This window comes from Panicum virgatum, chromosome 2K, assembly GCF_016808335.1.
Source record: "Panicum virgatum strain AP13 chromosome 2K, P.virgatum_v5, whole genome shotgun sequence".
Classification (NCBI taxonomy): Eukaryota; Viridiplantae; Streptophyta; class Magnoliopsida; order Poales; family Poaceae; genus Panicum; species Panicum virgatum.
The window spans coordinates 63,056,921-63,071,536 of record NC_053137.1 but is presented as its reverse complement, the minus strand read 5'-3'; the positions used below and the strand labels follow the sequence as shown (position 1 = coordinate 63,071,536).

The 14,616-nt window shown below is 45.9% G+C and overlaps 1 protein-coding gene across 2 annotated transcripts; it reads left to right on the top strand.

Annotated features, from left to right (window-relative positions):
* The first annotated feature begins 3,419 nt into the window (after window positions 1–3,419).
* LOC120693637 lies at window positions 3,420–6,068 on the top strand. 2 transcript variants are annotated; one of them, XM_039977021.1, is made up of 3 exons: window positions 3,420–3,852; window positions 3,993–4,212; window positions 5,330–6,068. In XM_039977021.1, exons 2-3 carry the CDS (start codon window positions 4,003–4,005, stop codon window positions 5,849–5,851), a joined length of 732 nt encoding a protein of 243 aa, XP_039832955.1. In that variant the 5' UTR covers window positions 3,420–3,852; window positions 3,993–4,002; the 3' UTR covers window positions 5,852–6,068. The 2 variants fall into 2 exon arrangements, with proteins under 2 accessions (XP_039832955.1, XP_039832954.1); XM_039977020.1 differs by having other exon boundaries at window positions 3,989–4,212; window positions 5,330–6,066.
* The last annotated feature ends 8,548 nt before the right edge of the window (window positions 6,069–14,616 follow it).

Below are 14,616 nucleotides of genomic sequence, written 5' to 3'. Positions count from 1 at the left end.
TATGACGAGTGACCTGTTATGAAGATACCGCTGGTAATGGGAACTTGGAAGTTCTTGCAGAGTGATGGTTATTAACTTATTATAGTTTTCTGAAATTGGTATTGTCCATAAAAAATGAAACTGGTATTGTAGCTGTTTGCTCTAGTGGGGGTATGCTTGTTATTATGATTTTTTTAAAAAAATATGTTAGAAACTGACATACTTCCTCAGTTCTAAACAGAAAGCAACTCTCGCTTCTTGAGAAGGCAAAAAACATTCTCACTTCTTCAGAAGACAAAAACAATATTAAATTTGATCAAATTTATATGAAAAATTAGTAACATCTTCAAATAGATTTATTATACATAAAGAGAATATAATTAATTTAAAGATACTTATTTTATGATATAAATGTTAACTCTATCTTATATACATTTGATCAAATTAAAATCATTTAACCCCTCGGAAAAAGGTCGCATTCTTTTTAGACGATTTTTCAGCCTGCAGCCAATTTAGACCGCAGCTATTTTGTCTGTTTCAACTGCTTTCTCTGTTTTCCATGGGAAAAAGTCCTCTTTATCTCTCTCAACTATCGTAAAAGTCTGTTTTTCCTTCCTCAACTATAAAATCGGACATAGTGGCTCACTCATCTCTTCAAAACCGAACATATGACCTCCCTGGTGGTTTCCCTTAGTGTTTTTTTCTATTTTTCTATATTTATTTTGGTTGAATATTTAAAAAAGTATAGTAAATCATAAAACAATCATAAATTATAAAATTTAATTTTGTTGATTTCTACATGAGTAGATATATGCATGAACATATGATATGATATACTTCAGCATAGAATTTTAGTTGTAGCTTTAAATATATACTTTTTGGTAATTAATTCGTAGCCATAGTTTCCATTGTCCGGTTATGGTGAAATTTTTTATGGTGGCCTAATTATTATATGCTTGAACTGCAGTAAAATTTTATGCTCATTGGATCAATGTATACCTTAGTTATTAGTTACTGGTTTCTCTCTGTTAGTTTTCTATTTTTCTTTTATATTTATTTTAGCTGAATTTTGAAAAATCATAGTAAATTACAAAAATAAATAAAATGTAAAATAAATTTTGTTGTACTCCACATGAATAGATCTGTGCATTGAACATATGATATAGTATACTTTAGTACAAAGTTTGTAGCTTTAGATGTATACTTTTTGGTAATCAATTCAAAGATACAGTTTTCATACTCAAATTATGGTAATTTTTTTATGGTGGACTAATCATTGCATGATTTGACTATAGTAAAAATATCATACTCATTGGATCATGTATGCCTGAGTTATAGATTTATCTAGGTTTATCTATAGATTTATCTAGACAAATCTATAACTCATCCATACATGATCCAATAAGCATGGAATTTTTACTACTACTCAACATATAGTTATTATCCCACTGTAAAAATTTCACCATAATTGGATGACAAAAACTATAGCTATGAATTAATTACAAAAAAGTATATAGCTAAAGCTAAAACCAAACCTTTGTACTAAAGAATAGCATAACATTTGCTCACTGCATAGATATACTCATGTGGAGTCCAACAAAATTGGATTTTTCATTTTATAATCTTTTTTATAATTTACTATAATTTTTCAAAGATTCAACCAAACTAAACATAAAACAGCCAAAGAGGTGATGCATCCGGTTTTAAAGAGTTGAGAGAGCAGTTATGTCCGGTTTTGTAGTTGAAGGAGGGAAACAAAACTTTGTGATAGTTTTTTTTTTGAGTGGAAACTTTGTGATAGTTGAGAGAGATAAAGAGGATTTTTTTTCTTTCCTGTGATTGTGACACCGGAGGCAAAGCCCATGCGGCGGCAGCGTTTCGAGCAGGTTGGGCCGACGGATGGGCCGAGGCAAAGGACGGCACGAGCCGGAGTTGTACACGAACACGCGTCGTCCTCGTATTCGGATTTCGCGCATTTATTAATTAGGGTTGTGCGGCGGCGGCGGGGCCGAAACCGAAAGGCAAATCGAGGGCGGCGGCGCTGGCATAACCACGCAGGCCCGCAGCAGAGGGGGGGTTTTATATTTTTACCATTATAACGAATGACACTCATCAGATTATCATCTTTAGATTGACACCTACAACTATACCAGCAGAGAGAAGTTTAACTTACAATTTTACCACTTTTGCACATGTGGCAAGCCACGCAGGCATGACACGCTGGCACCCAGTCAGCTCGCTGGTGTCAAATGTCCTTCGTATCCCTGACCTGCTCCTCTCTCTCTCCCTCTCTGACATCTGGTCCTACACATCGTCTCACTGGCAGTGGACCCCACTCATCAGATTCATCTCCCACCTATGGTAGGAGACACCTCGAAGGCGGCGGCCATGGCGAGCGCGGCCGTCAGCTGCGCGCGATGGCCTCGCGCTCGGCGGCCACCATGGTGTCGCGTCCTCCCCGACTTGCGGCCGCTCCGCCGGCCTCGCCTCCTCGGCCCGCGGCGCGCCCCTCCGGCCCTCCTCAGACCTTCCTCGCCGGCGCGCCCCTCCGGCCCTCCTCGATGGCGCCTTTTCCCTCCCGGCGGCGGAGGGGCCACGGCGGCGCTCGGCTGCGGCAGAGCGACTCGCGAGGCGGAGCGGAGGCCGGCCGGGCAGTGCGAGGAGCGGCGCGGCGGACGGCCCGCACGGCGTCTGCAGCGGCTCGGGGCGGCCCACGAGCACGGCGGCGGCGGTGGCTCGGCGTGCTTGTACTCCCTCGTTCCTCCCTCTCTGGTGCCCCTCTCTCGTGGCTATGGCGGCGGCCGGTGACGGCGGCCATGGCGGCGCGCGGCGGCCAGGCCATGGCGGCGGCCAGGCCGCGGGGCGAGCGTGCGGCCGCGGCGGCCTGCGCACGGCGGCCTCACGCGGAGGAACCGCCCCTCCACGGCGGCCCTCCTCGCACCGGTAGAGGACGGCGCGCACGCAGGGCCCCTGCAAGGCCTCGTGGCGTGCGTCCGCGGCGTACGGCGGCGAGCGGTGGCGTGCGCGCGTCCGCGCGGGGCCATGGCGAGGGGCGGCGACCAAGGCGATTGGGGAGAAGGGGAGGGCGGACGGCAGCAGCGCGCGTCACAAGGGCGGCCACCATGGTGTCGTGGTCGGTGTCGTGGGGGATGAATCTGACGAGTGGGGTCCACCTGTCAGTGAGACGATCTGCATGACCCAGCTGTTGGAGAGGGAGTGAGAGAGAGGAGGTTAGGGGTAGGAAGGACATTTGACACCAGCGAGCTGACTGGGTGCCAGCGTGTCATGCCTGCGTGGCTTGCCACATGTGCAAAAGTGGTAAAATTGTAAGTTAAACTTCTCTCTGCTGGTATAGTTGTAGGTGCCAATATAAAGATGATAATCTGATGAGTGTCATTCGTTATAATGGTAAAAATGTAAAACCCCCCAGCAGAGGGGGGAAACCCGAGCAGCGCCGCGCCGCGCGCGCGGAATCGGGTTGTGGAGGCGTCGGCGTCGGCGAATAAGAGGATGGAAGCGGAAGATGAGACGGTGTCGCTGTCCCCGGAGGAAGAGGAGGCGCTGGCGAGGGAGGCGGACGCCCGTCGTGGCCCATGCACCATCTTGGGAGTGGAGATCGATGACATTCTCGGCATGCGGGGGGAAAACGAGGGAACCGCGTTGTGGAGGGTGAGGAAGGCTCAGCTGGCTGACGAGGCGACGATGGAGCGTGTGAGGGTGGAACTGGGGTGCGGGGATCTGAGAAGGTGGAAGAGCCAAACGAGGAGGATCTAGAGGTGATAGGATCAGACTATGAAGCCTGGGTTGCTAGCCAGTTTCGCGACGAGTGGATAGCTCGGTATTCCGCTCGCTTTGGTTCATTCGATGACACCAGTAAGTTTTCCATTAGTAACGTAACTAGGATTGGTTCTCTGATAAGCAATCTTGATTTTGTCACTGCTGTTGTTATTAGTCTGCTGTTATCTGATCAATCTTAACTCATCTGATATCTCCTACAACTATCATGCAGCAAGGCTCTGCCCCATGCGTTTTACAGATGAGCCAGCACCTGGTTACACTGCGTTCCCCATGGGCACTCTACAGGTCTTTTCAGTCAAGGTTGCTGGAATAAAAAGGGGCTTACAGTGGCCACTGGATGTGTTTGGTTTTGTCGCCGTACGTGACTCCATTGACAAGAATCGCAAAATTATCTTCAGCCGCACGAGGAACAACTGCCAAACTCTCACTGAAAAGGTATTCATATTCACACTTGCCAATCATCATTTTATTTGGTTCTTGATGTGCTGCCTAACACAGGCATCTTAATTTCCCATGAAATTTATTATGCACCTGTGTGCGGTTCCTAATTGCCATAGCCATGCAGGCATGAGGTTGAGTTAATTACTGTAGGTTCTGCAATCAGCAATTTCCATAAATGACTACTTTCATGAGCAGAAGAGAGCTTGATATATATACGTTGATCAAATTTCGTTGTTTTCTGTCATGGCTCAGATGCACACAGAATTGGCATCCATTTTCGTTGCATTGGAATCGTGTAGATTGACAGCTCAACCTATGTGTAAACATATGAGAAGAACATATGACTGGCATAATATAATAAAAACTGGTCATATGTCATGGGTCTGCTAGGCTTATACATGCTCGCAAATAACCGTTTCCTAGCATGTGAAAATAAAATAGCGTTCCTAGCAGAACACAAGTCAAATTCCACTAGCTATTAAAACTGAATCATACATGTTTGGCTCAACTAATTACTTAAGTCAGAACATTGACTAAAGTTCTTACCTATCTAATATGGGAATATGGGATTAGATGCATGTCGTCAAATGTCAAGTATAGTGGGGAAGCTGGGGAAGACTGCCTGCAACTTTTCATCCGACCTCTGAATGAGAGCCTAGTAACTCTGTGCCCTTAGGAACCACTTATAAAAAAAGTTCGATCAGCGGAGGGTATGACTGACCCCGAGCACACAAGCAGGCCAAGAAAACCCCCGAACCCCCGCCCCACCCTTACACAGTGGCACTAAGACCCCATGAGATTGGGTTGTGCCATGTCCCGTGCTTTGGCTGGGACGAGCGAGGGGATCTTTTTGCGTGAATCGGGAGTCGAATCCCACCAGCTGAACGGTAGCTCATTCGCTTAGGAACCACTTCTAGTTTCTAGCACTCCTATTTGGGCCTTAAAATGTTCATTTGTTTACAAGGCATTGGCAAACAACCTTCATTTGTAGCGTGGTTACATCGTTCACGCTACACACTTTGTGTTCCTTTTGTTTAATTATGCTTCTCAATGTTTACCTCATTGTTCTTTCATGTGTATACCTCTTATTTATTCGTGTTGTTGTCTGCAGGATCGATATTTAGTACTGACAGGTCCAACCCGTGCTGTTGTGTTGCCGCCTTATGTCACCGTTGAGGTTAAGCTGACAATCAAGGGCCCTACTGAATCCGAGGATAAAGAGTTGAGCTTTCTAGCTGTGCGATTATTTGGTAGACAAGGCACACGATATTCGTACCAGTTTCGCCGTTATAAAACTAGCAAGGTTAGAACTTTGGAGTTTGCAGTTGGCCATATTGTTGAATCTGTGGAGGCCACAATATTTGTGCGTGTCATTGATGGTTCATGGCCAGACAGTTGTTGCGGCCAATTTGCTGCCTTTAGCACTGGAGTTCGTGAAAAGGGTTTCAGAACCATTGATAACCAGAAAATCGTCTTGCTTGATTCTAGACGTGAGAAAGTGCTTGTTACCAGTGATGGCGAGATCGAGCTTTCACGGCGTGTTGTTTCTGTTGCAAAGAGAGGAACGCTGAAGGTTTATGTGAAGTCATGGGGTTGGGAGACATCTAAAAGTAAAAAAAATTATTGCGGATGATGAATGGGTTTTCGCACCTCAGGAATCGAAGAGAAGCTATGGCAGGCTTGATACTGGTTTTTGTAAGATGGAAGTTACAGTCGCTTGGTCCCTCATTTCATATGAACCAGTCGTTTTGAATGTTTAAGAATAGCTATCCTTTTTGTAGCAGGATATATCTATATCTATACCTATTATATATTATTAAAGCGAGTAAAATTTTAATCTTAAATTTTGATGTGGTTCGTTTTGTGTCGTTGACAGATGGATCCGTTTCCCGATGCATTAGTCCTCTATGGCTTCTCTAGCTTTATGCTGCTCTGAATCCAAGGCCTAATTTAGTTGCAAAATTCAAAATTCCAAAACTATCACATCAAATGAGAATCTTACATGCATGAAGTATTAAACCTAAATGAAATAAAAAACTAATTGCATAGTTTGTTTGTAAATTACGAGACAAACCTAATGAGTCTAATTAGAGTATAATTAGACACTAAATTGTTACAGTAACCATGTGCTAATGACTGATTAATTAGTCTTAATAAATTCGTTTTGTAGTTTACAGACAAGTTCTATAATTAATTTTGTGATTAGTTTATATTTAATACTTCAAATGTGAAAAAATTTCATTTTTAAAAAGTTTACACAAGCAATTAAACAAGGCCCGACTGTTATTCAACCATTGATCGAGAGGGTCTAATACGAAAGCGCTTGCATGTGCATCTTCTGTACCATCCCAGTAGACTAGCAAGCACGCAGGTGCAGACTTTGGCCTTTCTGCGAGAGAGACTGTATGGATGTACACTTTGTCCTTTGCTCTGAGAACAAGGTCCGTCTCGCATGTGGCTGCCATTGCAATGCAATGGAGAAGGAGATCGTTAGGATTAGTGGATTACCAGGTCGAGCGCAATTACATGCAATGGAGGCCCAGATTCAGATCTGCAGTGGAGATCGTTGGCAACTGACAGACAGAGATTCGAGCAATGATTAGCGATGATTGCGGTGAAGCGTGAGTTCGAGAAGGGCCGAGGGGACTAACGCCGTGTTTAGTTCCAACAAAAAAAAATTGTGATGGAATCTTACTAATTTGAAGTACTAAATAAAGTCTATTTACAAAACTTTTTCACAGACGGGTTGTAAATCGCGAGACAAATCTAATGATGATAATTAATTCATGATTAATCTATAATTAGCGAATAGTTACTGTAGCATCACTGTTGCAAATCATGGATTAAATAGGCTCATTAGATTCATCTCGCGATTTACAGCCCATATATACAAAAAGTTTTATAAATAAACTTCATTTAGTACTCTATACGTGTGTTAAAATATTCGATGTGATATTTTTTTTACGTTTACAGGATTTACGAATAAAGATCTAAACAGCCCTAAGTCCGGCCGACGAGACCCACCCCATCCGGCAGCTCTTGATCGTGCACAGTGCGTCATCACTTGCTCATGTCTAAGGCAAGTCGTGTCATCTGCGGCGCGTCAATCTTTTCAGGACTCGAGTAGCAGCTCCTGGGCTGCTGTGATGTTGTGGGTACTTGTCTCGCCAGGCATGCAAATGAACCAATGATGCAATGCAAATCCTACCGGGTGCCGCATCATTAGAGAATCTGAAAGTTCTGAAACATGGCGCCCGTCAGATCCTAGGTTTCAGCAAAAGAATCCTAACGACTGCTGTAACCAAAATGATCCTTCATCCGCTGCACAGACCCTCCACGTAGCCATAAAAGAAAAAAACTTATGTTTTAAGACAGGGAGCAAAAGGAGGAGCAACGAAAGGAGCGTGCTTTTTCTGACCTTCAAAGCCAAGCGTCGAAGTATGTGTATGCTCCATAGTAATGCTCTCTTTTGCCTCTCATGATGTCAGAAGAACTATTGCCTTGGCTAGTTGGCTGAACGGCCGGCGCCTGGACCAGCCTCTGCATCATCATCTACATCACTTCCTCGCTCGCAATCTCGGTACAGCTGAAGCCTGAAAGCAGAGGACGAATGGGACAACGGAAACGATGAGAGCACGAACATACGAGGGCATGCAACTCTGAATCACTGCATGCCCAGCAACCAGCATGAACAAGAACTCAGGAAGCACGGCGCCCAGCATAAAACCTGGCAGCTACTACTGTACTGGGCAGCACAGGCACAGCATGCAGGTGCAGGTGTAGGCCTGTTACGCCTGTACGAGATTGGAATTGGTGTTTGGCTAGTAATCTTGCATACAGGACAAACTAGTTTTCTACTGCAGTTTTAAATTAGATATTCTGTACTAACTGTAAACTCTGCTTCTTCTCTTAAATGCATCGGCAGTGCTCCCGTCTAATTTTTCAGAAGAAAAAAAATACTTCAGTGTTCTCTCGTAGTTACGTCATTGTAATTCTCTTTTTCTTAATAAAATATGTGCTTAAACACGATCTCCAAAAAAATGATAGCCATGATCCCATGAGTGGAGGCCTGGAAGCTGGCAGATGAACAACAATGAACCGCAAGCAGTGTCGCTGGTTAGGTTGCATGCGATCAGGAGGGCTAGGCAACCATCTACGCCTAGCACCTAGAAGCGCCGCCAATCATCGCCCTGTAGGATTCCAGCAATGTACTCCGCAGCTCCCGTTTCCTGTAGCAATCTGACGGCGACACTACCGGAGTGCTGTGGGCACGGGGCACCTCTCTCTCTCTGCTCTGTTTCCTGTAGCAATCTTTCAGCAATATCCAACTTAACCTAAGGCCAGTTTCAGTGGAAGTATCATCGACACAGTTATCTAGATTGGAATATTAAGAACTGTGCCAATGGAGTATCATGTTGATGGCACTTCTCTCACATTTCATGATACTCTTCTTTTCTCTCTCTTCATACTATTGATATATGTTAGCAAATTTAATATCCATGACACTCTTATGACACTTCCACTGAAATTGGCCTAAGTGCAGTGACACAATGGCGACCCAGACCAAGTGACCAACCCGTGCATAGGGACCGAACGGAGCTCACACCGCCCCAGAAACCCGCAAATCTGCTGAGGGACTCGGTACCAATGACCGGTGAGCCCTATTACACTTGGGGCCATAGGCTGGTGGAACGAGTCCCCTTGGTTACTGCAGAGGAGGCTCCTCTCGATATACATGGCCATGCAGCCCAAGCCCGTTGGACCAGCCCGGTGTCCTGCTTTTTGGCCCGATCCAAGCACGGCCCCGCACGGAGGAGCAGGCCGTGCCTGGGCTGCACCTCAAGCCCGTGGCCCGGCACGGGCACGGCCCGATTTCAATGGCGGCCCGTTAGCGGTCCGGTTCCCCAAATATTGCTCTCCCGGCCCATGAATCCCGCCCCACATTAAACTGCCCCTGGCCTCCTTTCCTGAGCCCTGGCTGCCCTCCCCGGCTCCTCCCACCCCCACAGACCTTGCCCGCCGCCGCCGCCGCCGCCGCCGCCAAGCACGCCACGTCCCGTCGCTGGTCCTTGCTGCCCCTCCCGCCGCCACAGCACCACCCACTTCCGCAGCACCCCGCGCCTCCTCTCGCCGCGGGGGCTTGCCGCGCCTCCTGCCTCCGCCGATGCGCACCGTCGCCGACCTAGATCTGTGCCAACCTCCATCCGCGGCCGCACGCTACCGCCGCAACACGCCGCCCTACCTCCGCGCCGCAAGTTGCCGAGCGCCGGCCCGTGGTGGGATCGAGGGCGGCGGGAGCTGGCGAGTCGGGCAGCGTGGCTGGGGCGGCGGGGTGGAGTGAAAGGGGCAGGCGGCGGGTCACAAGTGGAGAGAGCAGGGAAGAGGAAGAGAGAATGACGAAGGTTGATGGACCAGGAGCGGCACGGCCCGTGGATTGGGCCGTGCTTCACGGGCCGGCACGCCCCGAAAAACAGTCCATAGTGCCGTGCCTAGGCCGAAGGCTAGGCACGAAGCCCGCCGCGGCACGGCCCGTGAGGCCCGGTGGCCCGTGTCAGCCCGACCACTTTCGGGCCTTGCCGGCCCGACATCGTGCCGGGCCGGGCCGGGCTGGCCCGTTGGCCATCTATACCTCCCGGGCGGGCGTGACGGACAGGCGCCAGCCGTGCCGACCGGACCGGACGGGAAGAAGACGAGGTGGTAGTCAGCACGGCGAGAGCACGCAGCAGGGGCCCAGCTCCGCCTGCTCCCTACAGCCTGACTCCACTAGAAGCTGCCGGCTCCCAAAAGTCTCCCGTCTCCGGGAACCCCATCGCCACCAACCTCCCGTCCCCACCCCGTCCGCGGCAGTGTCAAAGAGACGTTAATCTCTATGCAGATTCTGAAGGTGACATTCAGAGCCGAGCTGCAGGGAACTATTTGTTATTGTTGGAATTTATGGGGCTAGCCCATTTGTTTGGAATCAAAGATTTAAAAGCTCACTAATAAATGCTAGGAAATCATATGTTTAATACCGTATTGGTATTAGAGGAAGATCTCAACCGACATAAATAGTAGTAGACCTTGTGTACACACCTTGTGAAGCCGGTAAGAGGAGATTGGGGAACCACATGCGCACGCGAGCTCGCTCACCTCGCCGGGCCGTGGCCGTGTGGCGAGACGTGACGTGCGTGGCGCGGTGCGATGCGATGGCTATTTTGCCGTTGACAGCAATTAATCGTGCGATTAAATGTGCAATTAAATCTGTAATTAATGGCCATAACCGCATCACCAAAATGACTCTGATGGTGTCCAGGTTCAACGATCCTGAGCACCTGAGTCACTATATAAGAAGTGACATTCCCCTCATCCATTCTGCACCAGAGCACTGAGGCAACTCGGCTCATCTCTTCTCCCTCTCCAGTTGCAACAACTGAGTTCCCCAACGCTAATTTCTGCGCGCACAGAATTAGCGTGAGCAGGCCTCCGAAACCTTGCTCGCCTTGAGATCCTGCACGGGATAGGCGGGCAATCAGGTTTTTGGGTAACGCTTTAGCGTGACTGCTAAAAAATACTAAGGCTTTGCCCGAGTGAACGACTACTTCCTGGTGGACGAGCCGAACGACTACGTCGACTACATTCTGGTGGCCGAACTACTACGTCGACTACATCTTGGTGACCGTTCGCGGGACTGCACTGCGAACTTCTTCCTGCACCGATTTAGTTCGACTACTTCGACTGAGGTCAACCGAGTAGATGTCTACTCCAGTTGGTAACATGCTTTGTGTGTGACAGTCCGGATCACTTTGCTTCTAAGTGTCCGAAACGCAAAGGAAACAAATCTGCCAACATGGTAATTAGCGAGGCTGGAGGAACATCGGGGTATGATAATTTATTACCTATAGTTCTTTCAGTATTTAGTTCACCCGAGTGGTGGATTGACACTGGGGCTAATATTCATGTATGTGCTGATGCTTCTTTGTTTTCTTCTTACCAGACCGGAGGGACTACCTCCTTGTTGATGGGGAATGGATCACATGCGCGTGTTTTTGGTGTTGGTACGGTAAATCTGAAGCTTACTTCGGGAAAGACCGTGCAGTTGAAGAACATGCAGCATGTCCCCACCATCAAGAAGAATCTAGTCAGCGGCTCTCTAATGTGTAGAGAGGGTTATAAGTTAGTTTTTGAATCCAATAAATGTATTAGTTTGGGATATTTGTTGGAAAAGGTTATGATAGCAGAGGCTTGTTCCGTTTAGTCATGTATGTGTTGAATCAAAACAAACTCGCAAGCCTCACAAGGCTGTGGAGGCGAGGAACTTGGCACCGTCAGAATTAATTCATTCAGATTTATGTGAAATGAATGGCGTGTTGACAAAAGGTGGTAAAAGATATGTCATGACTTTGATTGATGACAGTACTAGATTTTGTTACATCTATTTGTTGAAGTCAAAAGATGAAGCTTTACACTACTTTAAAATCTATAAAGCTGAAGTAGAAAACCAACTTGAGAGAAAGATCAAAAGAGTTAGGTCAGATCGTGGTGGCGAGTACTTCTCAAATTTATTACTTTATTCTACGAGGAACATGGTATTATTCATGAGAGGACACCTCCCTATTCACCTCAGTCAAATGGGATTGCCGAAAGAAAGAACCGCACTCTAACGGATTTGATTAACGCCATATTAGATACAGCGGGACTTTCCAAGAAATGGTGGGGTGAGGCTATATTGACTGCTTGTCATGTCCTAAACCGTGTTCCTACAAAGAATAAAGAGATAACACCATTCGAGGAATGGGAGAAGAAAAGGCAAATACTTTCATACTTACGTACATGGGGTTGTTTGGCAAAAATGAGTGTGCCAATAACCAAGAAACGTAAGCTCGGACCTAAAATTGTGGATTGTATCTTTCTAGGTTATGCTATTCATAGCGCTGGGTATAGATTTTTAATAGTGAAATCTGGAGTACCTGACACGCATGTTGGTACTATAATGGAGTCCAGAGATGCTATATTTTTTGAAAACATTTTTCCCATAAGAGATGAAACAAGTTCATCTAGGCAAGAGTTCATCGAGGATGATAGCTCTGCTGAGCCGATAGAACACAATGAACATATACTTGTAGAAAATCCTAAGGAGGATAACAATGATGCTCTGAGAAAGAGCAAGAGACAAAGGACTGTAAAGTCTTTTGGTGATGATTTCATTGTATACCTCATAGATGATACGCCCAGAACCATTGAAGAGGCATATTCATCTTCTGATGCTGACTATTGGAAGGAAGCAGTGAGGAGTGAGATGAATTCTATTATGTCTAATGGAACCTGGGAGGTCGTTGAACGTCCTTATGGATGTAAACCGGTTGGATGCAAGTGGGTGTTCGAGAAAAAGCTTAGGCAAGATGGTACTATTGAAAAATACAAGGCTAGGCTTGTGGCCAAGGGTTATACCCAAAAAGAAGGAGAAGATTTCTTTGACACTTATTCACCAGTTGCCCGATTGACCACAATTCGAGTGTTACTTTCCCTGGCAGCCTCTTATGGTCTTCTCGTTCATCCGATGGATGTAAAGATGGCTTTCCTCAATAGAGAGTTAGAAGAGGAGATCTATATGGATCAGCCGGATGGGTTTGTATCAAATGGTCAAGAAGGAATGATTTGTAAGTTGTTGAAATCTTTATATGGTCTCAAACAAGCGCCTAAGCAGTGGCATGAAAAGTTCGACAGAACTTTGACGTCTGCTGGCTTTGTTGTGAACGAAGCTGACAAATGTGTGTACTATCGCTATGGTGGGGCTGACGGAGTGATTTTGTGCTTGTATGTGGATGACATACTGATCTTTGGCACTAGTCTTAATGTGATTAAGGAAGTCAAAGATTTTTTATCTCAAAGTTTTGAGATGAAGGATCTGGGAGAAGCTGATGTTATCCTTAATATAAAGCTGATAAAAGAGAGCAATGGTGGGGTGATTCTTACACAGTCTCACTATGTGGAGAAGGTGTTAAGTCACTTTGGTTATAGCGACTATAAACCTGTCTCAACACCATATGATGCCAGTTTAATTCTTAGGAAGAACAAAAGGATAATGCGAGATCACCTGAGATATTCTCAGATCATTGGTTCATTGATGTATTTAGCTAGTGCTACAAGACCTGACATCTCGTTTGCTGTAAGCAAACTGAGCCGGTTTGTTTCAAACCCGGGAGATGATCATTGGAAGGCTCTTGAAAGAGTAATGCGCTATCTAAAGGGGAGAATGAACTATGAAATTCACTACACCGGGTACCCAAGGGTACTAGAAGGGTATAGTGATTCAAAGTGGATTTCTGATGCTGATGAGATAAAGGCCACAAGTGTATATGTGTTTACACTTGGTGGTGGAGCTGTTTCCTGGAAGTCTTGCAAGCAGACCATCTTAACAAGGTCAACTATGGAAGCAGAACTCACAGCATTAGATACCGCTACTATTGAGGCTGAGTGGCTTCATGAGCTCCTTATGGATTTGCCGATAGTTGAAAAACTGATACCGGCAATTCTAATGAACTGTGACAATCAAACGATGATTGTCAAGGTGAACAGTTCAAAGGATAATATGAAGTCATCTAGACATGTGAAAAGGCGGTTGAAATCTATCAGAAAATTGAGAAACTCCAGAGTTATAGCCCTGGACTATGTTTAGACGGCTAAAAATATGGCAGATCAGTTTACAAAGGGAATTTCACGAAATGTGATAGACAATGCATCTATGGAATTGGGCTTGAGACCCACGTGAGTCATACTATAGTGGAAACCTCCCCAATGTGATCGGAGATCCCGTGAATTAGGATGGTGAAACAAACTAAAGTCTGACTGAGAGAAGAGAACCTTTGTGAAAATGGCTCATTCCGTGTATAAGGTGCATTTCTCTTCTAATCTATATGGCAGGTTGGTCTATACCTTAATGTGTTCCAGGTGGTTTCTTTAAAACAAATGAGTTGTTTTCTTGAAACAAAGATATTGTCCTACAGAACATCTGAAAGGAACACACCTATATGAGTCTGACTATTGGTCATGGTCTATGAGAACTGGGTATTCTCTAGAAACTCATGAAGGGCCTGGAGTATGACTTATAAGCTCCAAACCGCGGGGATGCTTATGCAACCTAGTACCGGTGTAGAACTTTGGTCAAACTTGTTTACACAAGACTGGCAATTCAAGGCATAGTCTATTGTACAGTTGTGAACAAGTGTAGCCTTAATTCTAGATAGAAGTTCAACTTAATAGTCTCAATCAAATACTGGTATATCTGAGAGGTAATGAGAGCATTTCTAAGTGTGGCTTGAAATTCTTGGTGGGGATTGTTGGAATTTATGGGCCTAGCCCATTTATTTGCAATCAAAGAATTAAAAGCTCACTAATAAATGCTAGGGAATCAAGTGTTTA